The 26,140-nt window shown below is 38.6% G+C and overlaps 1 protein-coding gene across 4 annotated transcripts in view; it reads right to left on the reverse strand.

The window, feature by feature from the left end:
- HPS4 (Hermansky-Pudlak syndrome 4 protein) overlaps positions 1 to 26,140 on the reverse strand; it is a 264,255-nt gene that overhangs the window by 163,855 nt on the left and 74,260 nt on the right. For all 4 annotated transcript variants that reach the window (XM_090384360.1, XM_090384353.1, XM_090384371.1 and 1 more), the window contains one exon: positions 9,110 to 9,211. In XM_090384360.1, the coding sequence (XP_090240486.1) occupies positions 9,110 to 9,211 (102 nt within the window). The remainder of the gene's footprint in view (positions 1 to 9,109; positions 9,212 to 26,140) is intronic.

Below are 26,140 nucleotides of genomic sequence, written 5' to 3' on the forward strand. Positions count from 1 at the left end.
CCACCTGTTCTCAAAACCTGTGCTCCTGAATTTACTCCTGTTCTTTGCCGCCTTTTTTCACTTTCTTATTCCAAAGGTGTTTTTCCTTTTGCTTGAAAATTTGCTCATATCCAGCCAGTTCCTAAAAAGGGCGACAAATCTCTCCCATCCAATTATTTCTACTCTTTCTAAAGTAATGGAGCCATCAACTAACCGCCAATTCTTAAACTACCTAGAAACCTTCCACCTGATCAACGATCGCCGGTATGGATTCTGTCAGTGTCAATCCACTGGTGATATTCTGGCTTATGAAATATATACATATAATGATAACCCAGTTTAATATAATATAATAAAATATATAATGATAAGTAGCAGTAGCTTTCAAGACTAATGAGTCTCTTTTTCAACTGATTTAAATACAACGGATAAGTGCAATGAGCTGAGAGTGAGGCACGTTATTCATTTTCTGTTGTTGTTGCACAGACATGCGCTGTTTTACTCTAGTGGTTGTCTCTAGGATGGGGGTGTAGACGTATGCCTTTGTGGCGGTTTATCGCCTTTGGATTGTTTAATATGTTAAGTGACTCTAGCCATAGGCGGTAGCGAAAGTGTCGTGAGTGGTCTACTATTTCAAAGTCACGTTTGGGATCAAGATCATGGTTGGTGGCCCAAAAATGTTCTGCCACTGCGGACTGGTCAGTTTCGGCAAGCCGAATTGCTCTGCTATGTTCCGTAAGGCGATCTTGAAGATATCTTGATGTTTCTCCTATGTAGCAGCTGTCACAGTCTCTAAAGGTGATGCGATATATTACATTGCTGCATAAGAGAGGTGTGACAGGGGTCTTCACACTGGAGGCAAGTAAACGTAAGTTTCTGCAGGGTAACTGCACGCATTTGATGTTGTAATTTCTCAGGATTTTTGAGATCCGTCCTCACACGTTTGGATTATAGGAAATGTAGGCGGATGGTATACCGTCTTGGTTCAGTGGTCTTGGGTGGGATGCGAGTTCTTGTGCCTGTAATAGGCACCTGTTTAGCACATGGGATGGATAACCACATTTGGTTAGGTCCACCTTCACACGGGGAGATCTCGTTACGCCTAATTGCATCAGTGCTGGAATGGCTCCAAACCCTGGATAATAGGGTGCGGGCAGTGTGGGAAAGGTTATTTGTGGAGAAAGTGTTAATGTAAGCAAAGAAGATTGCAACAGTTGGAGGAACAATACCTTAAAGAAGATTTTGGAAGAATATGAGCGTAAGGATGTTTTTAATGCTCACGAAATGGGTTTATTCTTTAAATGTTTACCGAATAGAACACTTGCTTTTAAGGATGATAAATGTTTTGGCGGAAAACAAAGCAAAGAAAGAATCACTGTGCTAGTTGGAGCAAATATGACAGGAACTGAAAAATTAAGACTTTTAATCATCAGAATATCAAAAAACCCAAGATGTTTTAGAGGCACAAAATCTTTGGAAGTTTTTTTTTTTTTTTGTTTTTTTTTGTTTTTAGGAGCATTAGCAACTAAGGCCATATTGCTCCGGGATATGCGGTGGTCATTCTCTGACCTTTCCGCATCCTCCGTATTTGGTGATTTGGAAGTTGACTACACCTTTAATAAAAAAGCATGGATGACGTGATATTTTTGAAGAATGGATATTAAAACTAGACAAGCGCATAACAAAAAAATTAAAAAGGAAAATCGTGTTGGTAACTGACAACTGTCGGGCACATTGTGCCAGTATTTCTTCCAAACTTAAGAGTGTGAAGTTGTTGTTTTTATCACCAAACATAACGTCAAAACTCCAGCCAATGGACCAGGGCATTATTAAAAATTTTAAATTTCATTATCGAAAGAGAATAATAATGAAGATTGTTAATGCGTCGATCAATATAATGAAGATTGTCAATGCATCAATCAATATAAGGAAGACTGTCAATGAGTCAATCAATTGTCAATAGAAACTTGGAGGTTACAATTAACTTAGAGATTGCATCACTGAACTGGCAAAAGTTTGGACAAATGATGTCACCGAATAACACTATTCAAAATTGTTTTTCAAAAGAAGGATTTGCATTGAATACAGAAGTCGAACAACAACTGGATGAACAAAATGAACTGCTCCTTTCACAACTGAAAAACTTTTGGACATATTAGAATCGTCCGGAAACATCGAAAATGAAATAACACTGGATAGTCATGTTTATGTAGATCAAGATCTGACTACAGCAGAACATCCAAATGAAGATGAAATACTGCTGAACAGTGTCAGACGTGACCACGATCATGAAGAAATTAGCGATGACGTTGAAGACGCCTCAAAACAACCCGTAGAAAAGCCAACTCGCGAAGAAATGATTAACGCTTTTAAAACGATTCGTATGGGTCTACAGTTTTGTGAAAATGTTCCTGATAATGTTTTTAATGCTCTGAACAAATGTGGGGTTTTCTTTGAGAATCAGACATTTTTTAATTGCACTGTGCAAACAAAAATTACAGATTTTTTTTTTTTAATTTGTGATACTTACCAACGAAAATTATGTAAATAAGTGTTTTTGAAATAAAATACATTAAAAATAAATGTAGATTCATTTTCATTTTCTAATTAGATAACAATTTCTAATAAAAAAGATATTCTCCGTATAATGAAATTTCTCTATAACGAATTTTTTTGCTGGATTTATCGAATTTGTTATAGGGAAGTTCAACTACTTCTGTGATTAGAACCTTTGAGTTTGAACTTCTAACATTTGTTCCGCCTCCTTGGTTTAGTCTAAAACATAACTGATGTACTTTTGAAATGAACTTAAACCATGTTATTTGAAGGAAAAAACAGACAAATGCAACAGTTGCATGTGATGGTCACGTTTTAATAGATGCATTTAGCTGTGTGTCAAACAGTTAGCTGTACAAAAGGCAGTTATGCATTGCACCTCCTCTTGCAAATAATGATGAAAGAAATAGCATTCAAAAGTATTTAAAAAAAAAATTTGGGTGGAAAGCAGCAATTTCAGAAAGCAGGGGAAAAAACATATGCACAATAATAAACTTGTTAGAAATTGAAAAAGAAGGGATAAATGAAATGGGAATGATATTTCAGTGCTTAACTAGTGATTCTGGCCATTTGTTATTAAAGTTCAATCATCAGTAACTTCAACAACATTGTATGGCTGCTATTATTTCCACTAATAAGTGGCATTGTAACAAAAAATAACAACGGCATATTCAAATAATTTTAATCTTATAACAAAACAGCAAATAAACACCACACAATTAATTTCCAGCATTCTACACTGGTTTTTTGGCAGCACAGTTTTGAAAGAAAGCCAACTTGTGCATTAAATGTTATACATAAACTCAGCCATGCTTTCCCTCAACCAATACAAGCTTTTAACCTATAATTAAAAAAAATGGAACAAATGCTCTTTAGAATAACACTCTTAATTTCAGTGCAGGCATTACATACTCTCCTTTTGAGATCATCTGAATTATCAGTGGGTGTTTCATACACTTTTACTTTAATGAAATTCCAAAAGAAAAGTCTAAAGGGGTAGATTGGGGGAACATGGTGGTCAAGACACACAACTTCCCATATCTTATACACCGACTTTTAAATGTGTCACACACACTGTTTTTCTACTAATAATTTTGTGCAGTGGTGGTGCCATTATGCAAGAACCAAAGATATTGTTGGGTTTCGATGTTTACAGAACATTTTAACCAGTCAAATACAGAATATTTTGACTCTTTGAGCATGCCATCAAGAAATCTGGGCCGACAACTTTGTCTCCCCCATATGCCACACATTGATAAATCATCTCACCTGATGATGAGTATTTCTGTAATAGTATGGAATTTAATGGATAGAACCCGCAGTAGAGAGAATTGTGCCTCTTGATGAAGGTGGCCTCCAGTCCACAGGATACTGCTGACAAAACTGGGATTTTCTTCTACTTTGGTAACAGAAAATTAAAATTCCTGTCATATTGTGTCATCACCTTCATGCAAACTCTGTTGTAAAACAAATGACAGAGATGCAGTTTGTTTCTTTGAAGGATCCTCGAAATTTGCGTGTGTTTGATCCCATGTGAAAGAAGTTTCCCGGACACTGATAGTCGGATGTGATAGGAAGAAAGCCATAACATCATCTAAGTGAAGGTGTTTAAAATCCTGTACACATTTGTATTCTTTTTTTATTTTTTATTTTTTTATGAATCGTGCTTCCAGGTAGCAAAAACCGATTCGCAACATATATGATTGTGGTATATGATGTTTGCAGCCTCTGAGGATGTCTCTTGGAAAATAATCTTGCTTGAATTTTATTCCTTTTGTCATTATTTGCAAGAAGAGAAGTGACACATAATCACACAAAATTATAGTAGTACAAAAGTATGTATGATGCATATTTAAAAGGCATTGAAGCTGCATTCTCCATAAGAATTACCATCTCACTCAAATCAAATTTGGAAAACATGCTTTCAAATGATTTTACAAATGTACATGTGAATAAGCACCAAAAAGTTATCCTTCTAATGAATTTCACTGTGTTCTTTAGTCAGTTTATGTGGCTCAACCAACACTGCACAAGATGCAAGTTTCATGTTTCCACCATGCTCTAGCATGCATTCGGACTTGGCTGGCCAAACAAAGGGCCAATTCAAGTCCATATTTGGATAAAATTCTGTCCTACAATGTATTTGTAATTCCCAGTGCATCAGCAAAAACATGGAAATTTATGGGATATTTAAACCAACACCCCTACGCTCAAATAAGACTGTGGTTCTTTATTTTGTACTGTAGTTTAAACTTGCTTTTGAAACTATATCATTTAAATTATTACTTGATGTGTCATTCTTTCCTACAAACAATGCAGAATGTTGTAAATTATTTGTGTGCTTAACTGCTGGTTTGTTATTAGATTAAAATTATTTGAATCTGCCATTGTTTTTAGTTGCATTGTTACCCCTCATTTGTGGCAATAATAGTAACTACCACGCGATGTTGTTCAAGTTACTGATAACTATTTGTTGAAAGAAAATGGCCAAAATAGCAGAATATCCATTCCTGTTTTGTTTATCTCTTCTTTTTAATTCCTAATAATGAATTTATTATTGCACATTTACTTTTTTTATCCCTTAAATTTCCATTCCTTGAAATTGCTACCTTCCAACGACAGAATTTTTTTTTAAAGTAATTCTTTTGGATGTTATTTCTTTCGTCATTATTTGCAAGAGGAGATGCGACAAAACTGCTCTTATATGGCTAGTTGTACAACACAGCTAAATGCACCTATCAAAAAGCAATTACCACATACAGTGGTAAACCATTGATGTTTTTAGACTAAACCAGGTACAGGGAAAAACCTTCCAATTGAAATAAAAGCAGTTGATTAGACAAAATTTAAATCTGCCTAATTATAAAAGAAATCGTAAAATCTAAATGGTAATATTTAGTCCAATTTAACCATCATTCAAAAATGCAGCCCAAATATGACAAAACAGATCAAAATAACTTAATCATAAAATAGGAAAGATAAAGTCCAGTGCATTTTAATGGAAACACCCTGTATAAGGTATGGCAGGTGGCACCTCCGTAGCCAGGTGGGAAGGAGCAGCAGTGCGCAGCACACACTTCTTGATTAGACCGGGGTTCGAGCCCGTCACCACCAAATACGGAGGATGTGGAAAGGTCAAGGAATGACCACCGCATATCCTGGAGCAATATGGCCTTAGTTGCTCATGCTCCTAAAAACCAACCAAACAAACAATATGGCAGGTTTCTTAGTTGCATAAAAACTGGTGTTATGGTAGTATTTAAATAAATAAATTTTCTGTTTATACTTCAGGACAACCAAACGGTCAGAGGAGTTCACAAGATAGATAGAATACAAGAAACAGCACCGTATTCAGTAGTCACAGGCTTGAACCCTGGTCACTCAAGGCACGTGTACTTATGCACCCGCGCGCCTGACCACTAGGCTACAGCGGCCTATGTTCAATTAATCCCATATTCAAAAATATCAATATCAACATCAGAGATAGATGGCCAGTTCTGGCACATCTGGAATGATGTGGCATCAACTGGGCATATGCACCAAGAGTTACATCACACATTTCTTTTTCATAAAGACAGAGCCACCCTTATAAACTACTGAAAATCATGATAGTACATGTTCAAGATAACCTGAAATGAGCCAAGACACATATGGATGAATCTATAGTTTAACCACTACCAGAAAAGGATCTGCATTAAAACTCAACAAGCTTGCTGCAAGGCATTCTAATAAAGACTAGTCAAAGTTTACATGTCAGAAGAGCACTTTATGTAAGGCCCTCGCCCACTTTTGAGCTCCCTTTTTCTGATGCAGTTTATAGGCAATAACAAATTTCTTGTTTATTTTTAATCAATTTTCTATTACACTCACACTTCATCACCTGTTCAATCAAGTGGTTCTAATTTTCATTCTGCAAATTAGAACTGCTTAATTGTGAGATGAAAAATTCCAAAGGGAGAAAAAAAAAAAAAAAAAAAAAAAATGATATACAGGGTGTTTCAAAAGTGATGGTCAATAATTTAAAGGTGAATTGTACAGACTACAATATGCAAAAAAAAGCCTAGTAAACATGGGTCCTTAGGTGAATCGTTTTCGAGATATTGCATATTTCTACTTGGGATCCATCACAGACTTGGTTTGTTTGGGTTAGGTTATGCTCATTCTCTCCGTTTCCCCTCTCTCAATGCTCTGAGGCATAACAGGCATACTAGTACTTGTCAAAGGAGAGTCAATATGGAAAGAGGTTACAGCAACAAAGAGTATGCAGACATGCACTTCATGTATGGTAAAACCAATGGCACTCGAGGAAGCACTTTGTACCAAGAAGCATTTCCCAAGTGAAGACAGCGCAACAGGCACACATTCATCAGAGTACATCAATGCCTTAGAGAACATGGGCATTTTGCACATGGAGTACGAGCAGGTAGGCCCAGAAGCATAACACCTGATGTTGAGGAAAGAGTGTTAGAAAGAATGAAACAAAATCCAGGAATTTCGACAAGGAGGGTTGCTCTGCAAGTGCACGTACCGAGTCATAGCAGTGTGTGGCGAATTTTACATCGCCAATTATTTTACCCCTACCATATCCAGCATGTACAAAGTCTCAGCAATACAGACTACCCTCCCAGAGTGCTCCCATAGTCAGTGGCAGATCTCAACAGAAAATGTGCATTATCTCCAAAACGGTTCATTTGTGGCCCGATGTTCACCGGGAATTTTTTGCTTATTTTAGTTTGTACTTTTCACCTTTAAATTACTGACCATCATTTTTGAAACACACTGTAAATATGGATAACAGCAGATCATTGGGGAACATTTATTTATACAGTCAATTCCAGTTATTTGGGACACATCGGGGCTAGTGAATTTTGGCCCGATTAAGCAGCTGCCCCAATTATCCAAAGTTTCACGTAAATAGTTAAAAATACAATCGGTTCACTGTACAATCAAATAACATTACGATGGACTCACCATTGTAAAGTACCATTCACTATACGATATGTAGTAAGCACCAGTCATCGTGTGATCACATTTGTGAATTGAATTTTAATTCTATTAAACAGCAATTCTAATTAGCGAAAATAGGAGGAATATTATCCAGGCTATAAAAGTAAAGATATATTAAGCACAAATTTGCCCTTTATTATCATACCAATAAAAAATTAAATGATACGTGAAAATCAGAAGAATATACGTGATAATCGGAATAATTAATACATACTGTAATATGTATATACTAACAAGTTGACATTTCTATTTCTGTTCACTGAAATCTGTGGGTGGAGGTTAAAATTTAAAACAGTACAAAGATAAGCAATCAATAACAAAGAACACAGCACTCACAAATTGCAAGTAACACGATACATGTAAGTGAGAACGGAGTAACAAGTTACAAAGCTTTAAAATAGGAATGAAGAGAAGATTCTGAAAATTAATTTTTTTATATTATTGAAGATTTCATGGAAGTGTAAACACATTTCGCCATAATAATCCACAGAATTCCAGCTGCCGGTATTATTGCAAATTCAATAAGATCGAGTTTACTATCCATTTATGATAGATTGCACTAACAGAAAAGCCCAATAAACAGGTGACTGCTAATTGTTTTATGGTTGTGACCTCCAGAAATCCGACCGTACTTCGTGGTTCGGTCGGAGACAATTGTAGGGTAATCTCCAGTGCTGTGGTCTCCTGCCCCAATTAAATGGCATGTGGTTCCAATTAAGCGAAGTAAACCCTGACTATTTTCTCGATTGGGTTCTGTTTTTTAGGATTTGCCCCAAATAAAGCTGCCCCGATTAACCAGAATTAATTGTATTTACCTCATGCAACATCTACCAGAACTAAGCAATCAATCTCTCATAAAACAATCACATTGAGAGAGTGTGGAGGAGAGGTGGGGAGGTGAGCTACTCTGGGTCCATAACTGAAGGGAAAAGGAGTGGAGACAACAGGCAGCCTAGTTAAGAGCCATGGTTTATGCTGGCTCTTAACATTTAGGTTTGTTATTTGGTTTTTAGGAGCATTAGCAACTAAGGCCATATTGCTGCGGGAATATGCGGTGGTCATTCCCTGACCTTTCTGCATCCTCCGTATTTGGGTGACGGGATCGAACCCTGGTCTAATCAAGAAGCGTGTGCTACGCACTGCCGCTCCTGCCCACCTGGCTATGGAGGCGCCACTGGCTCTTATCATCCCTTCTCATAATATGTAACATTATGAAACAAAAAGAGAAAATAAATGGGAATATATAATCCCAACCAGAGAAATAAAATGAAAAAAAAATATTTTTTTTCTCTCTAAGAGAATAAAAAAATTGGAATGATTGAACATAACACACTCCACATGTTATATATACATATGGAGTAATGATCAATTAGTAAATCAATTACTAATTTACAACTGTTATTCATTAAACTTATAATAAAATATGTTTTACTGAATTAATAGGTCAGTAATGTTCATATATATACTTATTTGTATTAAATGAGAAGTTTAAAATAAAAAATTAAAAATAATTATTATAAATCACTATTACACTTTATCTTTTTATCCAGCTGAAATTTCAACTTACTTCTGGAAGAGTCTGCACTGGTATTGCATCAAAAATTACATGAAGGTTACTTCCAAAACACTGTGATAGTGAAAGAATGGAGAGCCATATTTCTTCAATATTCTAAGAAAATCAACATTTTTAGGTGTCATAAAATAATTATTTTTCAGTTTGGTTTAACTGAAAACAATATTTTTAGTTAAATTAAAATAATTAAACTTTAGCTGAATCATTATACCATATAACGAAGTAAGACATTTTATCAACTATTGACAATGCGAAGTTTTCGAGATCTTCACTATTGATTATCACATGCAATAACTTAGTATATACACTGGTGTTAAAAGAAAGTGCATCACCCCTAAAAATTGTAACTGTCATCAGAATAACCTAAGTATACGGCAATACTTCTTATAGATTGCATCAGATAAGACTGCTATGAGTATGTGATGACGTAATATTGCATCAGCTGTTACTTTCAGCTATATAAGCACACCCTGAAAGAGATGCAGTCATTCCTTGCTTGTCAGGATGGCAAGTTACGTGCAGTTGACACCACGAAGAAAGAGTGTTATTGTTGCTTTACGTGAGAAAGGGCGTTCTTCCCATCGTATTGCTGATAGAGTGTCTTGTAATCAGTTGACAGTGAGTAGATTTCTTTCCAAACTCAAGAATACTGGTTCTTGCTGATAAGAAAAAAATGAACCAGATGCAAACGAGTCTCTACGGCAAAACAGGACCACGTTTTGAAGCACTTATGCCTTAAAAACCATAAAGCTTCTTCGTCTGAGCTGAAAAGAGAATGGGAAGAACATACAGGAGTGGTAGCAAGTGCAGTAACAGTCAGAAGAAGACAGCTTTTCAAAAATGGACTTGTAGCCCGTCGTCCTAAGAAGAAGCCCCTGCTCACACAAAAAATGAAAAGGGCTAGATTAATTTGGCGTAAGGAGCATGGTAAATAGACCCCCAAGCAGTGGAAGTCAGTTATTTTCTCAGATGAGAAGAAATTTAGCCTACATGGCTCTGATGGGAGACAAACAATTCACCATAGACTTGGTGAAGAATACCATCCAGACTGTATGGTGTCTACAGTGAAATTCCCTACAAGCCAAATGATATGTGGGTGCATTTCATATTGCAGAGTAGGTCACCTGCAGTTTATAAAAGGTTCCGTAAATGACAATGGATACCTGGCTATATTGGAAAGCAAATTGCTGCCAACCATTAGAGACCATTTCAACCTCCTGCTAAGTAACTGCATCTTTCAAGATGACTGCTCCTTGTCATTGGGTGAAAAGTAAGTAGGCATTTCTGTAGTTACTTTAGCTTCATTTTTCTGCATTAGAGGTTTGACAGTAACGTGTTTACTGTTACAGGTGAAAAAATGGTTGGAAGAATGGTCCATTACAACTCTTAGCTGGCCAGGAAACAGCCCGGACCTGAATCCTATAGAGAACTATGCATCGTGTGGAATCTGCAGTGGCCAGAAAGAAACCAAAGACCCTTTGTGAACTTCAGGAAGCCATAATTCATGTTTGGAACCATGAACTATCAGTTGATTATCTTCAGAAATTAATCTTGTCAATGCCTTGATGGTGTGCTGCTGTCATCAGAGCCAGAGGCGATTCAATTAAATAATAGTTTGCACCTGGTGAACTTTTCATTTTGTTTTCCATTTAAAATGACAAAGTGAAGCAAACTGAGGACTTCTGATAATGTTTCAGCCATAAGTGTCGTTAGGCCTCTGTAGCCGAGTGGTCAGGAGCGAGAGTGCAGTAGTACACACTCCTTGAATAGACTGGGGTTCAAGCTATTTTTTTTTTTTTTAGGAGCATTAGCAACTAAGGCCATAGATATGCGGTGGTCATCCCTGACCTTTCCGCATCCTCCGTATTTGGTGGTGACGGGTTCGAACCTCTGTCTAATCAAGAAGCGTGTGCTACGCACTGCTGCTCCTTCCCATCTGGCTACGGAGGCGCCGGGATTCAAGCACCTGACTGCCAAACACGGTCAATCTGCCAATCCTCACTGGACCAGCGTGGCAGATTATGATCCATTTCCCTCAACATGAATTGTTGAGGAGGTTTCCATCCTGCAGTGGGTTGAGAATGGCTGCAGTTTTTTTTTTTTTTTTTTTTACCAAAACTGTTGTATAACAGTTGCAAATGCTCAATTTGGAAAATTTTGACAGTACCTGTCAAATATTACTTAGCTTTGCCTTATCTATTAATAAATACCTTTTGTTTATATTACCCCATGGGCTCACATCTGGTAAGTATGGGCTTGGCACACCCAGGGTCCTCAGCTGGATATCACCATTCTTCTGTTTCTTGGTGATTCCTTTCTACTTCTCTCTCTCTCTCTCTCTCTCTCTCTTTGGGTAACTCGGAAATTTTTTTTTTTTTTTTTTGGTTGGTGCAGCATAAGCCTCAGGCTTCCTTGCACTATATGGCTAGTAATAATAATAATAATTTCTATTTGTGATGTTAGTCATTAATGTAACATACCATTGCAAAAAAGCGTTAGAAATGTGAAATTCCAAGATGATGCACTTTCTTTGAACACCAGTGTATATCTAACCTATATTCTACACTTTTGTTCCTTTACATATATTAATCAGAAGTGAAGAAAAAATATAGTATTGTAAAATATTATATTTTTTATATAAAAAAATAGTATTTTTTTATAGAAAAAATATACGATTTTTTATATACTATATAAAATACAGTATATAAAAAAATTTCTGTACTATATGATTTTCTATTAAAAAAAAAAAAAAAAAAACGAAGATGATCCATTCTACCGTTTTCAAAGGTGATTTCAGTGATTAAATTGAAATTTCTTCATTCTATGTGGTTCAGAGAAATCCAATTTTTATATCACTAAACACAGCTTTTAAATAAAATATTCAAAAATATTTTAATTTTAATTTTGCTACAATATATTTAACATGATTTTTTTTTTTCATATTTATTTTCAGTTATCAGGCATACGATGCAAGAAAGCAAGCTTATACAGCATCAGCCAGAAAGAAGGAAAAAAAAAAAAAAACGCTCCCATTTCACCCTTCCGTTCGTTCCAAATACCTGTCCGGCTCAGCCTTAAATTTATTTAGGCAATCAACTTCTACAACAAAAGATGGAAGTCTGTTCCACCAATCAACCACCCGTTGGCTAAAGGCAAACTTCCACACATCTGTCCTACAACTGTCTTTCCTCAATTTATGCCCTCTCAGGTAATTATTCTGAGCAAGAGGAAGAATCCCATCAGCATTAACGATGCTCAAAGCATTCAAGGCTTTATACACCTCAATCAGATCACCTCGCAGGTGTCTAGTCTCCAGACACTGTAATCTGCAAAACTTAAGCCTTTCTTCATAACAGCAACCTTTGGTTCTATTCACTAATCTTGTCGCCCTTCGCTGTACCCGTTCCAACAGCTCTACATCCTTCTTAAAATGAGGCCTCCAGACCTGTATACAGTACTCAAGGTGTGGCCTGACCATTGCCTTATACAAGGGGATAATCACCACGTTATCCCTGCTAGAAAACGTCCTGTATATCATTGACAAGACACCATGAACTACTCTTGCAGACCATCTGCTCTGTTCAGAAAACTTCATATCTGCCTGCACATTTACCCTCAGGTCCTTTTCATTCTCTACCACTGTCAGTGTAGTACTACAGAGTTGACACGTCACTCTGGTGTTACTGCTTCCCGTATGTAGTACTTTACATTTGTCAATGTTAAACTTCATTTGCCACCTCTCAGTCCATCTGCTCAACTTTTCTACATCCTGTTGCAGCAGTGTACTGTCATTAGTGTCCTTACCAACCCTGCCAACCATCGTATCATCTGCAAATTTGGACATTAAGTCTGATATACCATCATCAATATCATCTATAAATACAGAAAACAACAATGGACCCAACAATGAACCCTGAGGGAATCCACTAATAACATCAGTCCACAAAGAGCAGTGACCATTGATTACCACATTACCTTCTCCCACTCAACCATCGCTTTATCCACAGCAGCAATTTGCCTCCAATGCCACACTGCTCCAATCTGTGCAGCAGTCTTCCATGTGCAACAGTATCAAAAGCCTTTCTAAGATTCAAATATTTGATACCAATTTATTCCCTGTATCCAGTTCCTTTGTGACCACATCATAGTATCCAATAAAATTGGTCACACAAGACTTTCCCTTATCAAAACCATGCTGTGTCCAAGCTATAACTGAAGTCTTGTCTAGATGATCCTGCAGTGCTTCTTTAACCAGTGACTCCATTGATTTCCCTGGAACAGAGGTCAAACTAACAGGTCTATAATTATTTGTGTCGCCCTTTGGTCCTCCTTTGTGAACTGGGTCACATTTGCTCATCTCCAGTCCATGGGTACCTCCCCTGAGTCCAAGGAAGCTTTCATAATTATGGCTAAGGGTTTGCTTACTTCCTTTGCTGCCTCCTTTAACATAACTGGATAGATCCCATACACCCCGGGTGCCTTTTTCATGTTTATCTTCAACAATTTCTCCTCCACTTTCCTCTCAGTTATTACAAAAATCATCTAGCTCACGGCCAGAGTTTAATTCACCTCTGGCATTCCCCCTCTCTGAATAACTCCTAATGTGTGAATGTAGATGCAAAATACTCATTTAGTTTGTTAACCACCTGAGCAGGATCATCAACAGTTGAACCATCAATATCCAGTGGAACAATCTGATTCATCCCTTTCCTTCTAGAGTTTACATAGAAAAAGAATTCTTTGCTGTTTTTCTTTGCATCCTTTGCCAAAGATTTCTCATAATCTGCCTTTTCCTGCCTAATCTCCTTTGTGACAGACCAGCTTATATCTATCATAGGCTTCCATGTCATCCATTAATTTATATGTATCCCACATATTTTATTTCTCTGCCAGATGTCTCATTAGTTCATCTGACATCCATTTAGGCCTAAACCTTAAACAATATTTCTTAGTTGGCATGTAAAGCCTAGTAGCTTCCAAGATTAATTCTTTGAATGCTTCCCATTTTGAATTTGCTGTTGGTAACATCATCAGTTGGTTCCACCGTATGGAATTTAAATACTCTCTCAGACCACCGTAGTCACCTTTTAGAAAGCAAAAACCCTTCCATTTACCCTTGATGGTAGTTACCTCTTTGAATAAATCCCACTTCAGCACATTGTGATCACTGCCACCTATGGTTCCTTTATCTACAGATTCTTAATGCATGAAGAATCACTACTGATAATCAGATCAAGAGTATTACTCCCTTTAGTTGCCTCCCAAACATGCTGATTTAGAAAACAATCATCCAATAAATCCACAAAAGCCTTACATGGAGAGATGCAAATAAACAGAATTCCACTTACTAATGAGGGAAATTGATCCTAACTTTCAGTGCAAGACTATGATGAGTGCAAGGCATAGTCTTTACAATTTACCTGTATAAATCACACAGACTACTTAACCATAGTGGCCAATTGTAGGTTGCCATAAAGCTTCAGCCTCCTTTTGCCATCAGGTTTAGGAGGAGGGTCATTGACTGAATTATTTGCCTAAATACCAGTTGCTGGCAGCTAGTCTAGGGCTGCATCTGATCAGTTGTACAATGACCATCAAAGACTTGAATTAGCACATAGCCTTTATCATTAGCAAGAGTGAGTGTTGCTCTTTACAATCTCCAGATTACCACTGATGAATGGGCTAACACAAATTCTAAAACTGTCTTGCCTATTTATCATTTAACTTCCAACCAAAGTTCAATGGTTAGAAGTTAAAATTTAACTGCTCAGACTAGTAGAATTCTAGAGCTATAAAGCTTCAAACTATGATGCAAGTTAGTGAATCTGCATCATTTCTTTATGCATTTGAAATCAATCAAACTGAAATAAATCAAACCGTGCCCTGCCACCCTTTATAAACTTTGTTAGTAATGTGTTAGCTTTATTTAAGGTGAATTAAGACAATAAAACCCCTCAATGGGTCCCCTGATGAATCTACCAGACACATGTTACAAAACACTGACTGCATCTTCCACCCAATTATTACCTTTTAATATTAAGACCTTTACTAAGAGGATATAATGATATTTTCTGTTGAATTTGACTTCAATAAATAAAAATACGATACCATGTTTACTTAACCAGAATGATATATTTGTTCCTTTATAACTATAGACAAAAAATTACAATCACCGTTAAACTAGCATACATAAACTAGACATCTTGCTAATGATATGCTGTACTGATAAATTTGTATCCCTCTATGGACATTAACATTAATGCCTTACACAAGGAAAATGATTCTGCTCTTTTTCGGTGATTTGTAACAAACATTTTTGCTTTTTTCCCCATGAGTCAAAACCAGCTGAAGAAGCTTTGCCTCCAAATGGTCTGGGCCAGGCAGCTGGGGATGGGATATCCCCAAGCTAGCAGAAAAAGCTTAATTAAGTCTGTTTCGAAATTCTGCACTGTTTTTGGCTGTTTTGTTTGTTACATATTTGGATCAGCTATCATTCATCCGTTAACGTTACAAATAGACTTAAGTGATGATATATTAAGGAGTCCTTATGTGCTGTGATGTAATGACTAGATCATAGATATAGCTTTGCTTAAGTTACACTTAGTTTGTTGAAAGTTTCACCACGTACATAGTGGCTATGAGATTCTAATAACTTAAAGAAATTATAAATTTAAAAGGCAAACCTTTCTTAAGCAAACTTTTAAAGCTCATAATTTAGTAATTTTTAAATTTATAATTTCTTTAAGTTATTAGAATCTCATAACCACTATCTACGTCATGAAACTTTCAACAAACTAAGTGGATTACTATGAGGTGAGTGCTGAAAATTAAGCTAAGCTATATCTACGATCTAATAGATTTAAGTTATTTATAGGTAAATTTCAACTACATTATGGACATGGATGAACCAAATGTTCAAGTAGTGTCGTACAGTGGAGTCCCACTTTTCGGCGGTTTTCAATTATATCTATGTTCATTATGTTCGGTGCTTGTTCTACTTTTTCATCATGACATGCTCAGGAACTTAACATGCCATATGAGTGGGCCCTACTGTACTACAAGAGGTAGAATTAATATTATGTCAAGAAGGACAAAGAAAAGTCCTTTTTTGCTGCAAAAGCGCAGTTGATTGAAAATGTTCTGAACAGGAGTCCAGAGAACCGTGAGGCCTATGAGGTTGCAGATAAGAGACAAAAGACCCGGTTCAGACAAACTATAACAGATGAGTGCTGCGGGTATCACTTAAAGACAATTAATCTTTAAGAAGATCAATTGTCTTGAAGTGGTGAAGGAACCACTTCAAGAACCACTTCTAATGTTCCTTCAAACATTAGAAGTTTGAAGGAACTTCTGATGTTGAGGTTGTTGCCTCAGGTGCAGGTCCTAGTGGTGCAGATCCGAAACTTGTGGTGCACCAGACAGTTGTTACCTTGAAACATACTCATGACTTAGAACCTGAAGAAGAGGAGGTTTCCTCATCTGAGACTGAAGTGGAAGACAATCTCTGAAGCTGCAGATGTAGCATCAGATAAGCAATCAAGAACAAGTTCCTAGTTCTGGTAGCTCGACCCAGGACAGAGACTGAGATGCTCAGGTACAGCACAAGGAATCTCGGGAACTAGATGTTCGCCAAGATAATGAGAGAAAATCGGGCTAGGATGCAAGCAATTTTTCTCCATGACAATGTGAATTTTTCTCCATACCAATGGAAGCCTATAGCAATATTATGGTGACCCTTTGAGATAACACAGAAGGTATAGTGATATAGATCTATATCAATAATAAGGTCCTGACTGCCAAACAAGATGATCTGAGGAGACAAACTCAGACTAAACTTTTTTCTGATGTTCTAAGATTGAACACTGAAGAACAGATTACAGCTGATTGCTGTTGTGTGGTGTGGCTGGTGGTTCCTGTGCCTCTGGGATTTACATGATGAGATGGTATTGACATGGTGCTTTGTGGCTCCCTCCTGGTACAGTTCATGGCTGAGGTCATCTAAAAGGATAGTAATTGTAACTTACTAGTGAAGTCGCTTTACTGTGTTGCTCAGGAGGTGACAGTAAGTCGTGGAAGAACGTTGAGTGCCCATCCTTGCCAAGAGGCCAAATGATCATCTTGTCGAAATCTCTTTAGTTAATTTTTCTTTCATTTGTGACCCAGATGGGGGATCTCTGTATTTGGTAGTGTTTGATGGGGGGATCAAACACTACCAAAAATGGTAGTGTTTGATCTTGATCAGGCAGTGACTCGTGACTACTTTATGGAGCAAATGTGGACAAGAAATCTTAAAGATACCGAGATTTCTGAAGAACAGTTCCACTCAGAAGTGTCTGTGCAGTCACGAACAAAAAGGCCAGAAACAAATCAACCTACAACTTTGTAATAAGATGCTCAGGACACATCACAAAGATTTTGACCTCAAGAGCACATAGGTATGTGGACTGGTGCTTGTAGAAAGTGCAGAACCTCCTAGACCAAATGCAATATTATTGCTGTATGGTCTATGGCTATGTAGCTAGATATTGTGCTAGTAATAGTTTTTGGGCTTGGGCGCTATGGTGACCATGACCACTCATTTAAATATTGTCTGAAAACATCAGACATTCCCAGATATGTTAATTGTTGGAGGAGTAGGCTCCCCTTGGGACATGTTACCATACACAGGAATTGTCCAGCTTTTGCTAGAGCACTGCACATAGTCAGAAGAACTGACTACGGGTGGATAACATAATAAGCACCTTGGGAGCAGCTGACCCAACAAATGCACTGGGAGTAGTAAGACAGTGACTAATTAGGCATATTCTTTTGGTTGGTTACTCAGTCACGTCTCCGAAACTGAAGCTAAATTTGCCTAACACAACAGGCACTTGTTGGGTACTATGATGGGCTACAGGTGTTCCTCGCTCTGTACAGCAGCAACAAACTTTGCTATTAGGACTTTAGTTTTGAAATAATCCCATGGTGGGAGAGACTACTACTGGTGAAATGTTAAATTCATTCAAGTGAGATCTTAACTGAGAGCATAGATAGTAGTGACCTACCTGCTTGTGGTGGGATTGGTAACTCACAGAGGGGTGTGATGGCTGGTCCCGCACCACAAGGCCAAAGGTCACTTTCGTGTAATCAAATCTCATTTTTAGTTGACCCCGAGTGTGGGTCTCTGTTATTGTATTACCCAAACTGACTATTAACAGGTTAGGTTATAAGAACAGATGAAACTGAGTTGCATATGTGCAGAAGCAGACAACCTTGCTATCAGTTCACTTGAAAAGAAATGTCCTTCCTGTATATATATTTATCCACCATATTCAAATTCTGCATCACTTATATCACAGTGGCACAGTGTTTCTGATATTCCTATTTGCATTTTGATGACTTGACTAGAGACAATCCTTCAAACGGATCAAATTTATTTTCTATGCTTCTAGGAAATAGCATATAAGCAAGTATTTTTGTCTGTTAATGGTCTTAGTAACTCTAACACAGCGCATGTTATACAGTCGGACCTCTATATAACAAAATCGATCATTCACTTGATAAAATTTGTTAAAAAGAGATTTTGTTTTAAAGAAAAATGATCCTTTCAACAATAAACAATACTGTAATTCAACATTCAGAAATATAGTAAAAAATGGTGAAAATAAATCGGAAATAAGTGGGAATGAATAAATTTTCTAACATTTTAAAACAATTAATTTATTAACCCATACATATTGTTGTTGTTGTTATTATTATTTGGTTTTTAGGAGCATTAGCAACTAAGGCCATATTGCTCCGGGGATATGCGGTGGCCATTCCTGGACCTTTCCGCATCCTCCGTATTTGGTGGTTACGGGCTCGAACCCCAGTCTAATCAAGAAGCGTGTGCTACGCGCTGCTGCTCCTGCCCACCTGGCTACGGAGGCGCCAACATACATATTAAGAAATTAAATGGCTACTTACACAATGTGCACAATATATTAGTACACTTTTCAGACGTATTTCTTAAAATATTTGGTTATTTTTTGTTGTACACTGGATTTTATTGTGCATCGTTCATAAAAAGTTTGCATTTGTTTAAACACTCAAATTAGCATTAGCATTAGTACAGGCATTTGATGCAAGAAAGCAAGCTTATGCAGCATCAGCCAAAAAAAAAAAAAAAAAAAATCCACTTCACCCCTCTGTTCGTTCAAAATACCTGTTCACCTGAGCCTTAAACTTATTTAGGCTATCAACCTCCACGACAAGGGATGGAAGTCTGTTCCACCAACCAACCACCCGCTGGCTAAAGGCAAATTTCCGCACGTCTATCCTAACATCTGTCTTTCCTCAATTTGAATTTATGCACTCTCAGGTGATTATTCTGCGCAAGAGGAAGAATCCCATCAGCATTGAGCATGCTCAAACCATTCAAGGCTTTATACACCTCTATCAGATCACCTTGCTGGTGCCTAGTCTCCAGACACTGTAATTTGCAAAACTTAAGCCTTTCTTCATAAGAGCACCCCTTTGTTCCATTCACTAATCTTGTTGCCCTTCTCTGTACTCGTTCCAGCAGCTCTACATCCTTCTTGAAATGAGGCCTCCAGACCTGTATACAGTACTCTAGGTGTGGCCTGACCATTACCTTATACAAGGGAATAATCACCTCCTTATCCCTGCTGGAAAAATTCCTGTACATCATTGACAATACTCCATGAGCTACTCTTGTAGCCCGTCTGCACTGCTCAGAGAACTTCATATCTGCCTGCACAACCACCCCCAGGTCCCTTTCATTCTCTACCACTGTCAGTGTAGTACCACAGAGTTCATACGTTGCTCTGGGGTTGCTGTTTCCCATATGTAGTACTTTACATTTGTCAATGTTAAACTTCATTTGCCACCTCTCAGCCCATCTGCTCAACCTTTCCAGATCCTGTTGCAGCAGCATAGTGTCAGTAGTGTCCTTGACAACCCTGCCAACCTTCGTATCGTCTGCAAACTTGGACATTAAGCTTGATATACCATCATCAATATCATTTATAAATACAGAAAACAATAAAGGACCCAATACTGAACCCTGAGGGACTCCACTAATAACATTAGTCCACGATGAGCAGTGTCCATTGATTACCACTCTCTGTCTTCTCCCCGCCTCAACCTCCCCTTTATCCATAGCAGCAATTTGCCTCCAATGCCACACTGCTCCAATTTGTGCAGCAATCTTCCATGTGCAACAGTATCAAAAGCCTTTCTAAGATCCATGTATATAATATCAAAGTTATTCCCTGCATCCAGTTCTTTTGTGACTGCACCATAGTATCCAATCAAATTGGTCAGGCAAGACTTCCCCTTAACAAAACCATGCTGTGTCCTAGCTATAACTGAAGTCTTGTCTAGATGATCCTGCAGTGCTTCTTTAACCAGTGACTCCATTAATTTTCCGGGAACAGAAGTTAAACTCACAGGTCTATAATTACTTGTGTCAGCCTTTGATCCTCCTTTGTGAATTGGGGTCACATTTGCACATCTCCAGTCCATGGGTACCTCTCTTGAGTCCAAGGAAGCTCTCATAATTATGGCTAAGGGTTTGCTTACTTCCACTGCTGCCTCCTTTAATATAACTGGATAGATTCCATCCACCCCCAGGTGCCTTTCTTGTGTTTATCTTCAACAATTTCTCCTCCACTTTACTCTCAGTTATTACAAGATTCTCTAGCTTACTGCCAGAGTTGAATACACCTCTGGCATTCCCCTCGCTAAATAACTCCTCATGTGTGAATGTCAATGCAAAATATTCATTTAGTTTGTTAGCCACCTGAGCAGGATCATCAACAGTTGACCCATCGATATCAAGTGGTCCAATCTGATTCATCCCCTTCCTTCTGGAGTTTACATAAGTAAAGAACTCTTTGCTGTTTTTCTTCACATCCTTTGCCAAGGATTTCTCGTAATCTGCCTTTGCCTGCCTAACCTCCTTTGTAACTTGGTTACAGATCAATTTGTATCTATCATAGGCTTCTGTGTCACGTGTTAATTTGTATGTATCTCATGCATTTTTCTTCTCTGCCATATGCCTCATTAGTTCATCTGACATCCATTTAGGCCTAAACCTTGAACAATATTTCTTAGTTGGTATGTAAAGCCTAGTAGCTTCCAAGATAAGTTCTTTGAATGCTTCTCATTTTGAATTTGCTGTTGGTAACATCATCAGTTGATCCCACTGTATAGAATCTCAGTCCACCGTAGTCGCCTTTACGAAAGCAATAACCCTTCCCTTTACCCCCTAATGGTAGTTACCTCTTTGAGTAAATCCTACTTCAGAACACTGTGATCACTGCCACCTAGTGGTTCATTTATTTGCAGATTCTTAATGCATGAAGAATCACTACTGATAATCAAATCAAGAGTATTACTCCCTCTAGTTGCCTCCCGAACATGCTGATGTAGAAAACAATCATCCAATAAATCCACAAAAGCCTTGCTAGTGTGTGAGTGACCAGCCCCCAAATTCCAGTCAATATCTGGGAAATTAAAATCTCCCATAATAAGACTCTCTGATTTATTGGCCCACTCTATTTCTCTGTACAGTTTCTTATTATACTCATCAGAGTTATTAGGCCTATAGCACACTCCTACTCTCAATTTTGATCTCCCAATGCTTATGTCACACCAAACTGACTCGACACTGCACTGTCCAGCGATGTCGACTGGCTTCACTTCCTTGGATTTTATGTGTTTCTTAACTAATAGCATAACCCCCTCCTCCCTTCCTATCCTCTTTATCCTTTCTGTAGACATTGTACTCCCCAAATTCCAGTTCTGCATTCCTTATATCTGCGTGACACCACGTCTCTGAAATCCCAACAATATCTGCCTTTGATGTTTTGAGCAATACCTCAAATTCATCAAATTTATTTACTAGACTCCTAGCATTGGTGTACACGCAAGTATACATGCACCTGCTCTTCCTCTTAGACACCCTAACACAACCCATGTGTTTACTTGTACCCCAATGATTCCCAGAAGTCTCTGAAATATCCTGCATCTTATTTTCCAGGCTGCTGCTCATTCCAATAGAAGCAGTGCAAGAATCACTTTCTCCTCTGCCAGTGGCTACTGTTAATCTATTAGTCCTTGTATCCCCCAATGTAGCAGTTTTCCGACGTAACACTGCCTCAATAGCATCAGCAAACATTCTTGCACCCTTTCTATTTACGTGTATCCCATCCCTGTATAAGTAGTCTCTCCTGTTAACAAGTACAGACCAGGCTGAAAAAAATTCTACCCCTTGAGCCCTGCACAATCTTTCCAGGGCCGAATTGATCGACAGGGCTCTCATCATATACTCCCTCCTATCGTGTCTGGGCAGAATTGCAGACACTTTCAAATTCAACCCTAATTCACGGCTTTTTTTCATCAGTGACCTGTACTTGTTAAGTAATTCCGCCGGTCTCCTACTCTTAATATCATTAGTGCCAACGTGTACAACTATATCACCTTTTGTGCCCTTAAAAGATGATATCCGCTCTACAACGTCATCAACCTTTGCCCCTGGCAGACATACCCTGGTCCTGTTCCACCTATCCTTTTTACAAAGCATGTTTCCCTGACAATAGAGTCACCAACAACTACTAGTTCCTTTGGGACCAGCGCATTCTGCCTTGGGGGCTGCCACTGTGTTGCGCGATGACCAAGTGCAAGCTCTGGCATTGGTTTGGGCAGCTGAGAGCTTGATGGGCCCCTCACTTGTAATCCTTCGAGGGCATCCACCCTGTCCTTCAAGCTCTCATATAGGCCCATAACAATGCTGAGTTGACGCCTGATTTCCTTACACTCCTTGCATCGCGCACATACAAAGACATCCCCCATGGCAGTATCATGTCCCATACCTGACTGCTCCGCAAACATCAAGCAAATGTAGGAGGGAGTATATGATGAGAGCCTTGTCGATCAATTCGGCCCTGGAAAGATTGTGCAAGGCTGAAGGGGTAGAATTTTTTTCAGCCTGGACTGTACTTGTTAACAGGAGAGATTGCTTCTACAGGGATGGGATACACTTAAATAGAAAGGGTGCAAGAATATTTGCTGATGCTATCGAGGCAGTGTTAGGTGGGTCGGAAAACTGCTAGCTTGGGGGGAGACAAAGACTAATGGATTAACAGTAGCCACGGGCAGAGGTGAAAGAGATTCTTGCACTGCTTCTATTGGAATGAGCAGAAGCCTGAAAAACAAGATGCAGGATATTTCAGAGACTGCTGGAAGTCATTGCGGTACAAGAAAACACATGGGTTGTGTTAGGGTAGCTAAGAATAGAAACAGGTGCATGTATACTTGCGTGTACACTAATGCTAGGAGTTTAGTAAATAAATTTGATGAATTTGAGGTATTACTCAAAACATCAAAGGCAGATATTGTTGGGATATCAGAGACGTGGTGTCACACAGATATAAGGAATGCAGAACTGGAATTTGGGGAGTACAACGTCTACAGAAAGGATAGACAGGATAGGAAGGGAGGAGGGGTTATGCTATTAGTTAAAAAACACATAAAATCCAAGGAAGTGAAGCCAGTTGACATCGCTGGACAGTGCAGTGTTGAGTCAGTTTGGTGTGACATAAGCATAGGTAAATCAAAATTGAGAGTAGGAGTGTGCTATAGGCCTAATGACTCTGATGAGTATAATAGGATACTGTACAGGGAAATAGAGTGGGCCAGTAAATCAGAGAGTCTTATAATGGGGGATTTTAATTTCCCAGATATTGACTGGAATTTGTGGGTTGGTCACTCACACACTAGCAAGGCTTTTGTGGATTTATTGGATGATTGTTTTCTACACCAGCATGTTCGGGAGGCAACTAGAGGGAGTAATACTCTTGATCTGATTATCAGTAGTGATTCTTCATGCATTAGGAATCTGCAGATAAATGAACCACTGGGTGGCAGTGATCACAGTGTGCTGAAGTGGGATTTACTCAAGGAGGTAACTACCATCAGAGGTAAAGGGAAGGGTTTTTGCTTTCGTAAAGGAGACTATGCTGGTCTGAGACAGTATTTAAATTCTATACAGTGGGACCAACTGATGATGTTACCAACAGCAAATTCAAAATGGGAAGCATTCAAGGAACTAATCTTGGAAGCTACCAGGCTTTACATACCAACCAAGAAATATTGTTCAAGGTTCAGGCCTAAATGGTTGTCAGATGAACTAATGAGACATATGGCAGAGAAGAAAAATGCATGGGATACATACAAATTAATGGGTGACGTGGAAGCCTATGATAGATATAAGTTGGTCTGTAACCAAGTCACAAAGGAGATTAGGCAGGCAAAGGCAGATTATGAGAAATCCTTGGCAAAGGATGCAAAGAAAAACAGAAAAGAGTTCTTTACCTATTTAAACTCAAGAAGGAAAGGGATGAATCAGATTGGTCCACTGGATGTTGATGGTTCAACAGTTGAGGATCCAGCTCAGGTGGCTAACAATCTAAACGAGTATTTTGCATCTACATTCACACATGAGGAGTTATTCAGGAAGGGGAATGTCGTAGGTGAAGTAAACATTGGCAGTGAGCTAGATGATTTTCTAATAACTGAGAGGAAAGTGGAGGAGAAATTGTTGAGGATAAACATAAAAAAGGCACCCGGGGTGGATGGGATCTATCCAGTTATATTAAAGGAGGCAGCAAAGGAAGTAAGCAAACCCCTAGCCATAATTATGAGAGCTTCTTTGGACTCAGGGGAGGTACCCATGGACTGGAGATGTGCAAATGTAACCCCAATTCACAAAGGAGGATCAAAGGCTGACACAAGTAATTATAGACCTGTTAGTTTAACTTCGGTTCCAGGAAAATTAATGGAGGCACTGGTTAAAGAAGCACTGCAGGATCATCTGGACAAGAATTCAGTTATCGCTCAGACACAGCATGGGTTTGTTAAGGGCAGGTCTTGTCTGACCAATTTGATTGGATACTATGATGTAGTCACAAAAGAACTGGATGCAGGGAATAACTTTGATATTATATATTTGGATCTTAGAAAGGCTTTTGATACTGTTGCGCATGGAAGACTGCTGCACAAATTGGAGAAGTGTGGCATTCGAGGCAAATTGCTGCTATGGATAAAGGGATGGTTGAGTGGCAGAAGACAGAGAGTGGTAATCAATGGACACTGCTCAACGTGGACTAATGTTATTAGTGGAGTTCCTCAGGGTTCAGTGTTGGGTCCATTGTTGTTTTCTGTATTTATAAATGATATTGATGATGGTGTATCAGGCTTAATGTCCAAGTTTGCAGACGATACAAAGGTTGGCAGGGTTGTTAAGGACACTACTGATACTATGCTGCTGCAACAGGATCTGGAAAGGTTGAGCAAATGGGCTGAGAGGTGGCAAATGAAGTTTAACATTGACAAATGTAAAGTACTACATATGGGAAACAGTAACCCCAGATCAACGTATCAACTCTGTGGTACTACGCTGACAGTGGTAGAGAATGAAAAGGACCTTGGGGTAATTGTGCAGGCAGATATGAAGTTCTCTGAGCAGTGCAGACGAGCTGCAAGAGTAGCTCATGGTGTCTTGTCAATGATATACAGGAATTTTTCTAGCAGGGACAGGGATGTGATTATTCCCTTGTATAAGGCATTGGTCAGGCCACACCTTGAGTACTGTATACAGGTCTGGAGGCCTCATTTCAAGAAGGATGTAGAGCTGCTGGAACGAGTACAGAGAAGGGCAACAAGATTAGTGAATGGAACAAAGGGTTGCTCTTACGAAGAAAGGCTTAAGTTTTGCAAATTACAGAGCCTGGAGACTAGGCATCGCCGAGGTGATCTGATAGAGGTGTACAAGGCTTTGAATGGCTTGAGCATGCTCAATGCCGATGGAATTCTTCCTCTTGCTCAGAATAATCACCTGAGAGGGCATAAATTCAAATTGAGGAAGGACGGATGTCGGATAGATGTGCGGAAATTCGCCTTTAGCCAGCGGGCAGTTGGTTTGTGGAATAGACTTCCATCGCTTGTTGTTGAAGTTGATAGCCTAAACAAATTTAAGGCTCA

The sequence above is a fragment of the Mastigoproctus giganteus genome, chromosome 1 (assembly GCF_048544385.1).
Source record: "Mastigoproctus giganteus isolate SK-2022 chromosome 1, ASM4854438v1, whole genome shotgun sequence".
Taxonomy (NCBI): domain Eukaryota; kingdom Metazoa; phylum Arthropoda; class Arachnida; order Uropygi; family Thelyphonidae; genus Mastigoproctus; species Mastigoproctus giganteus.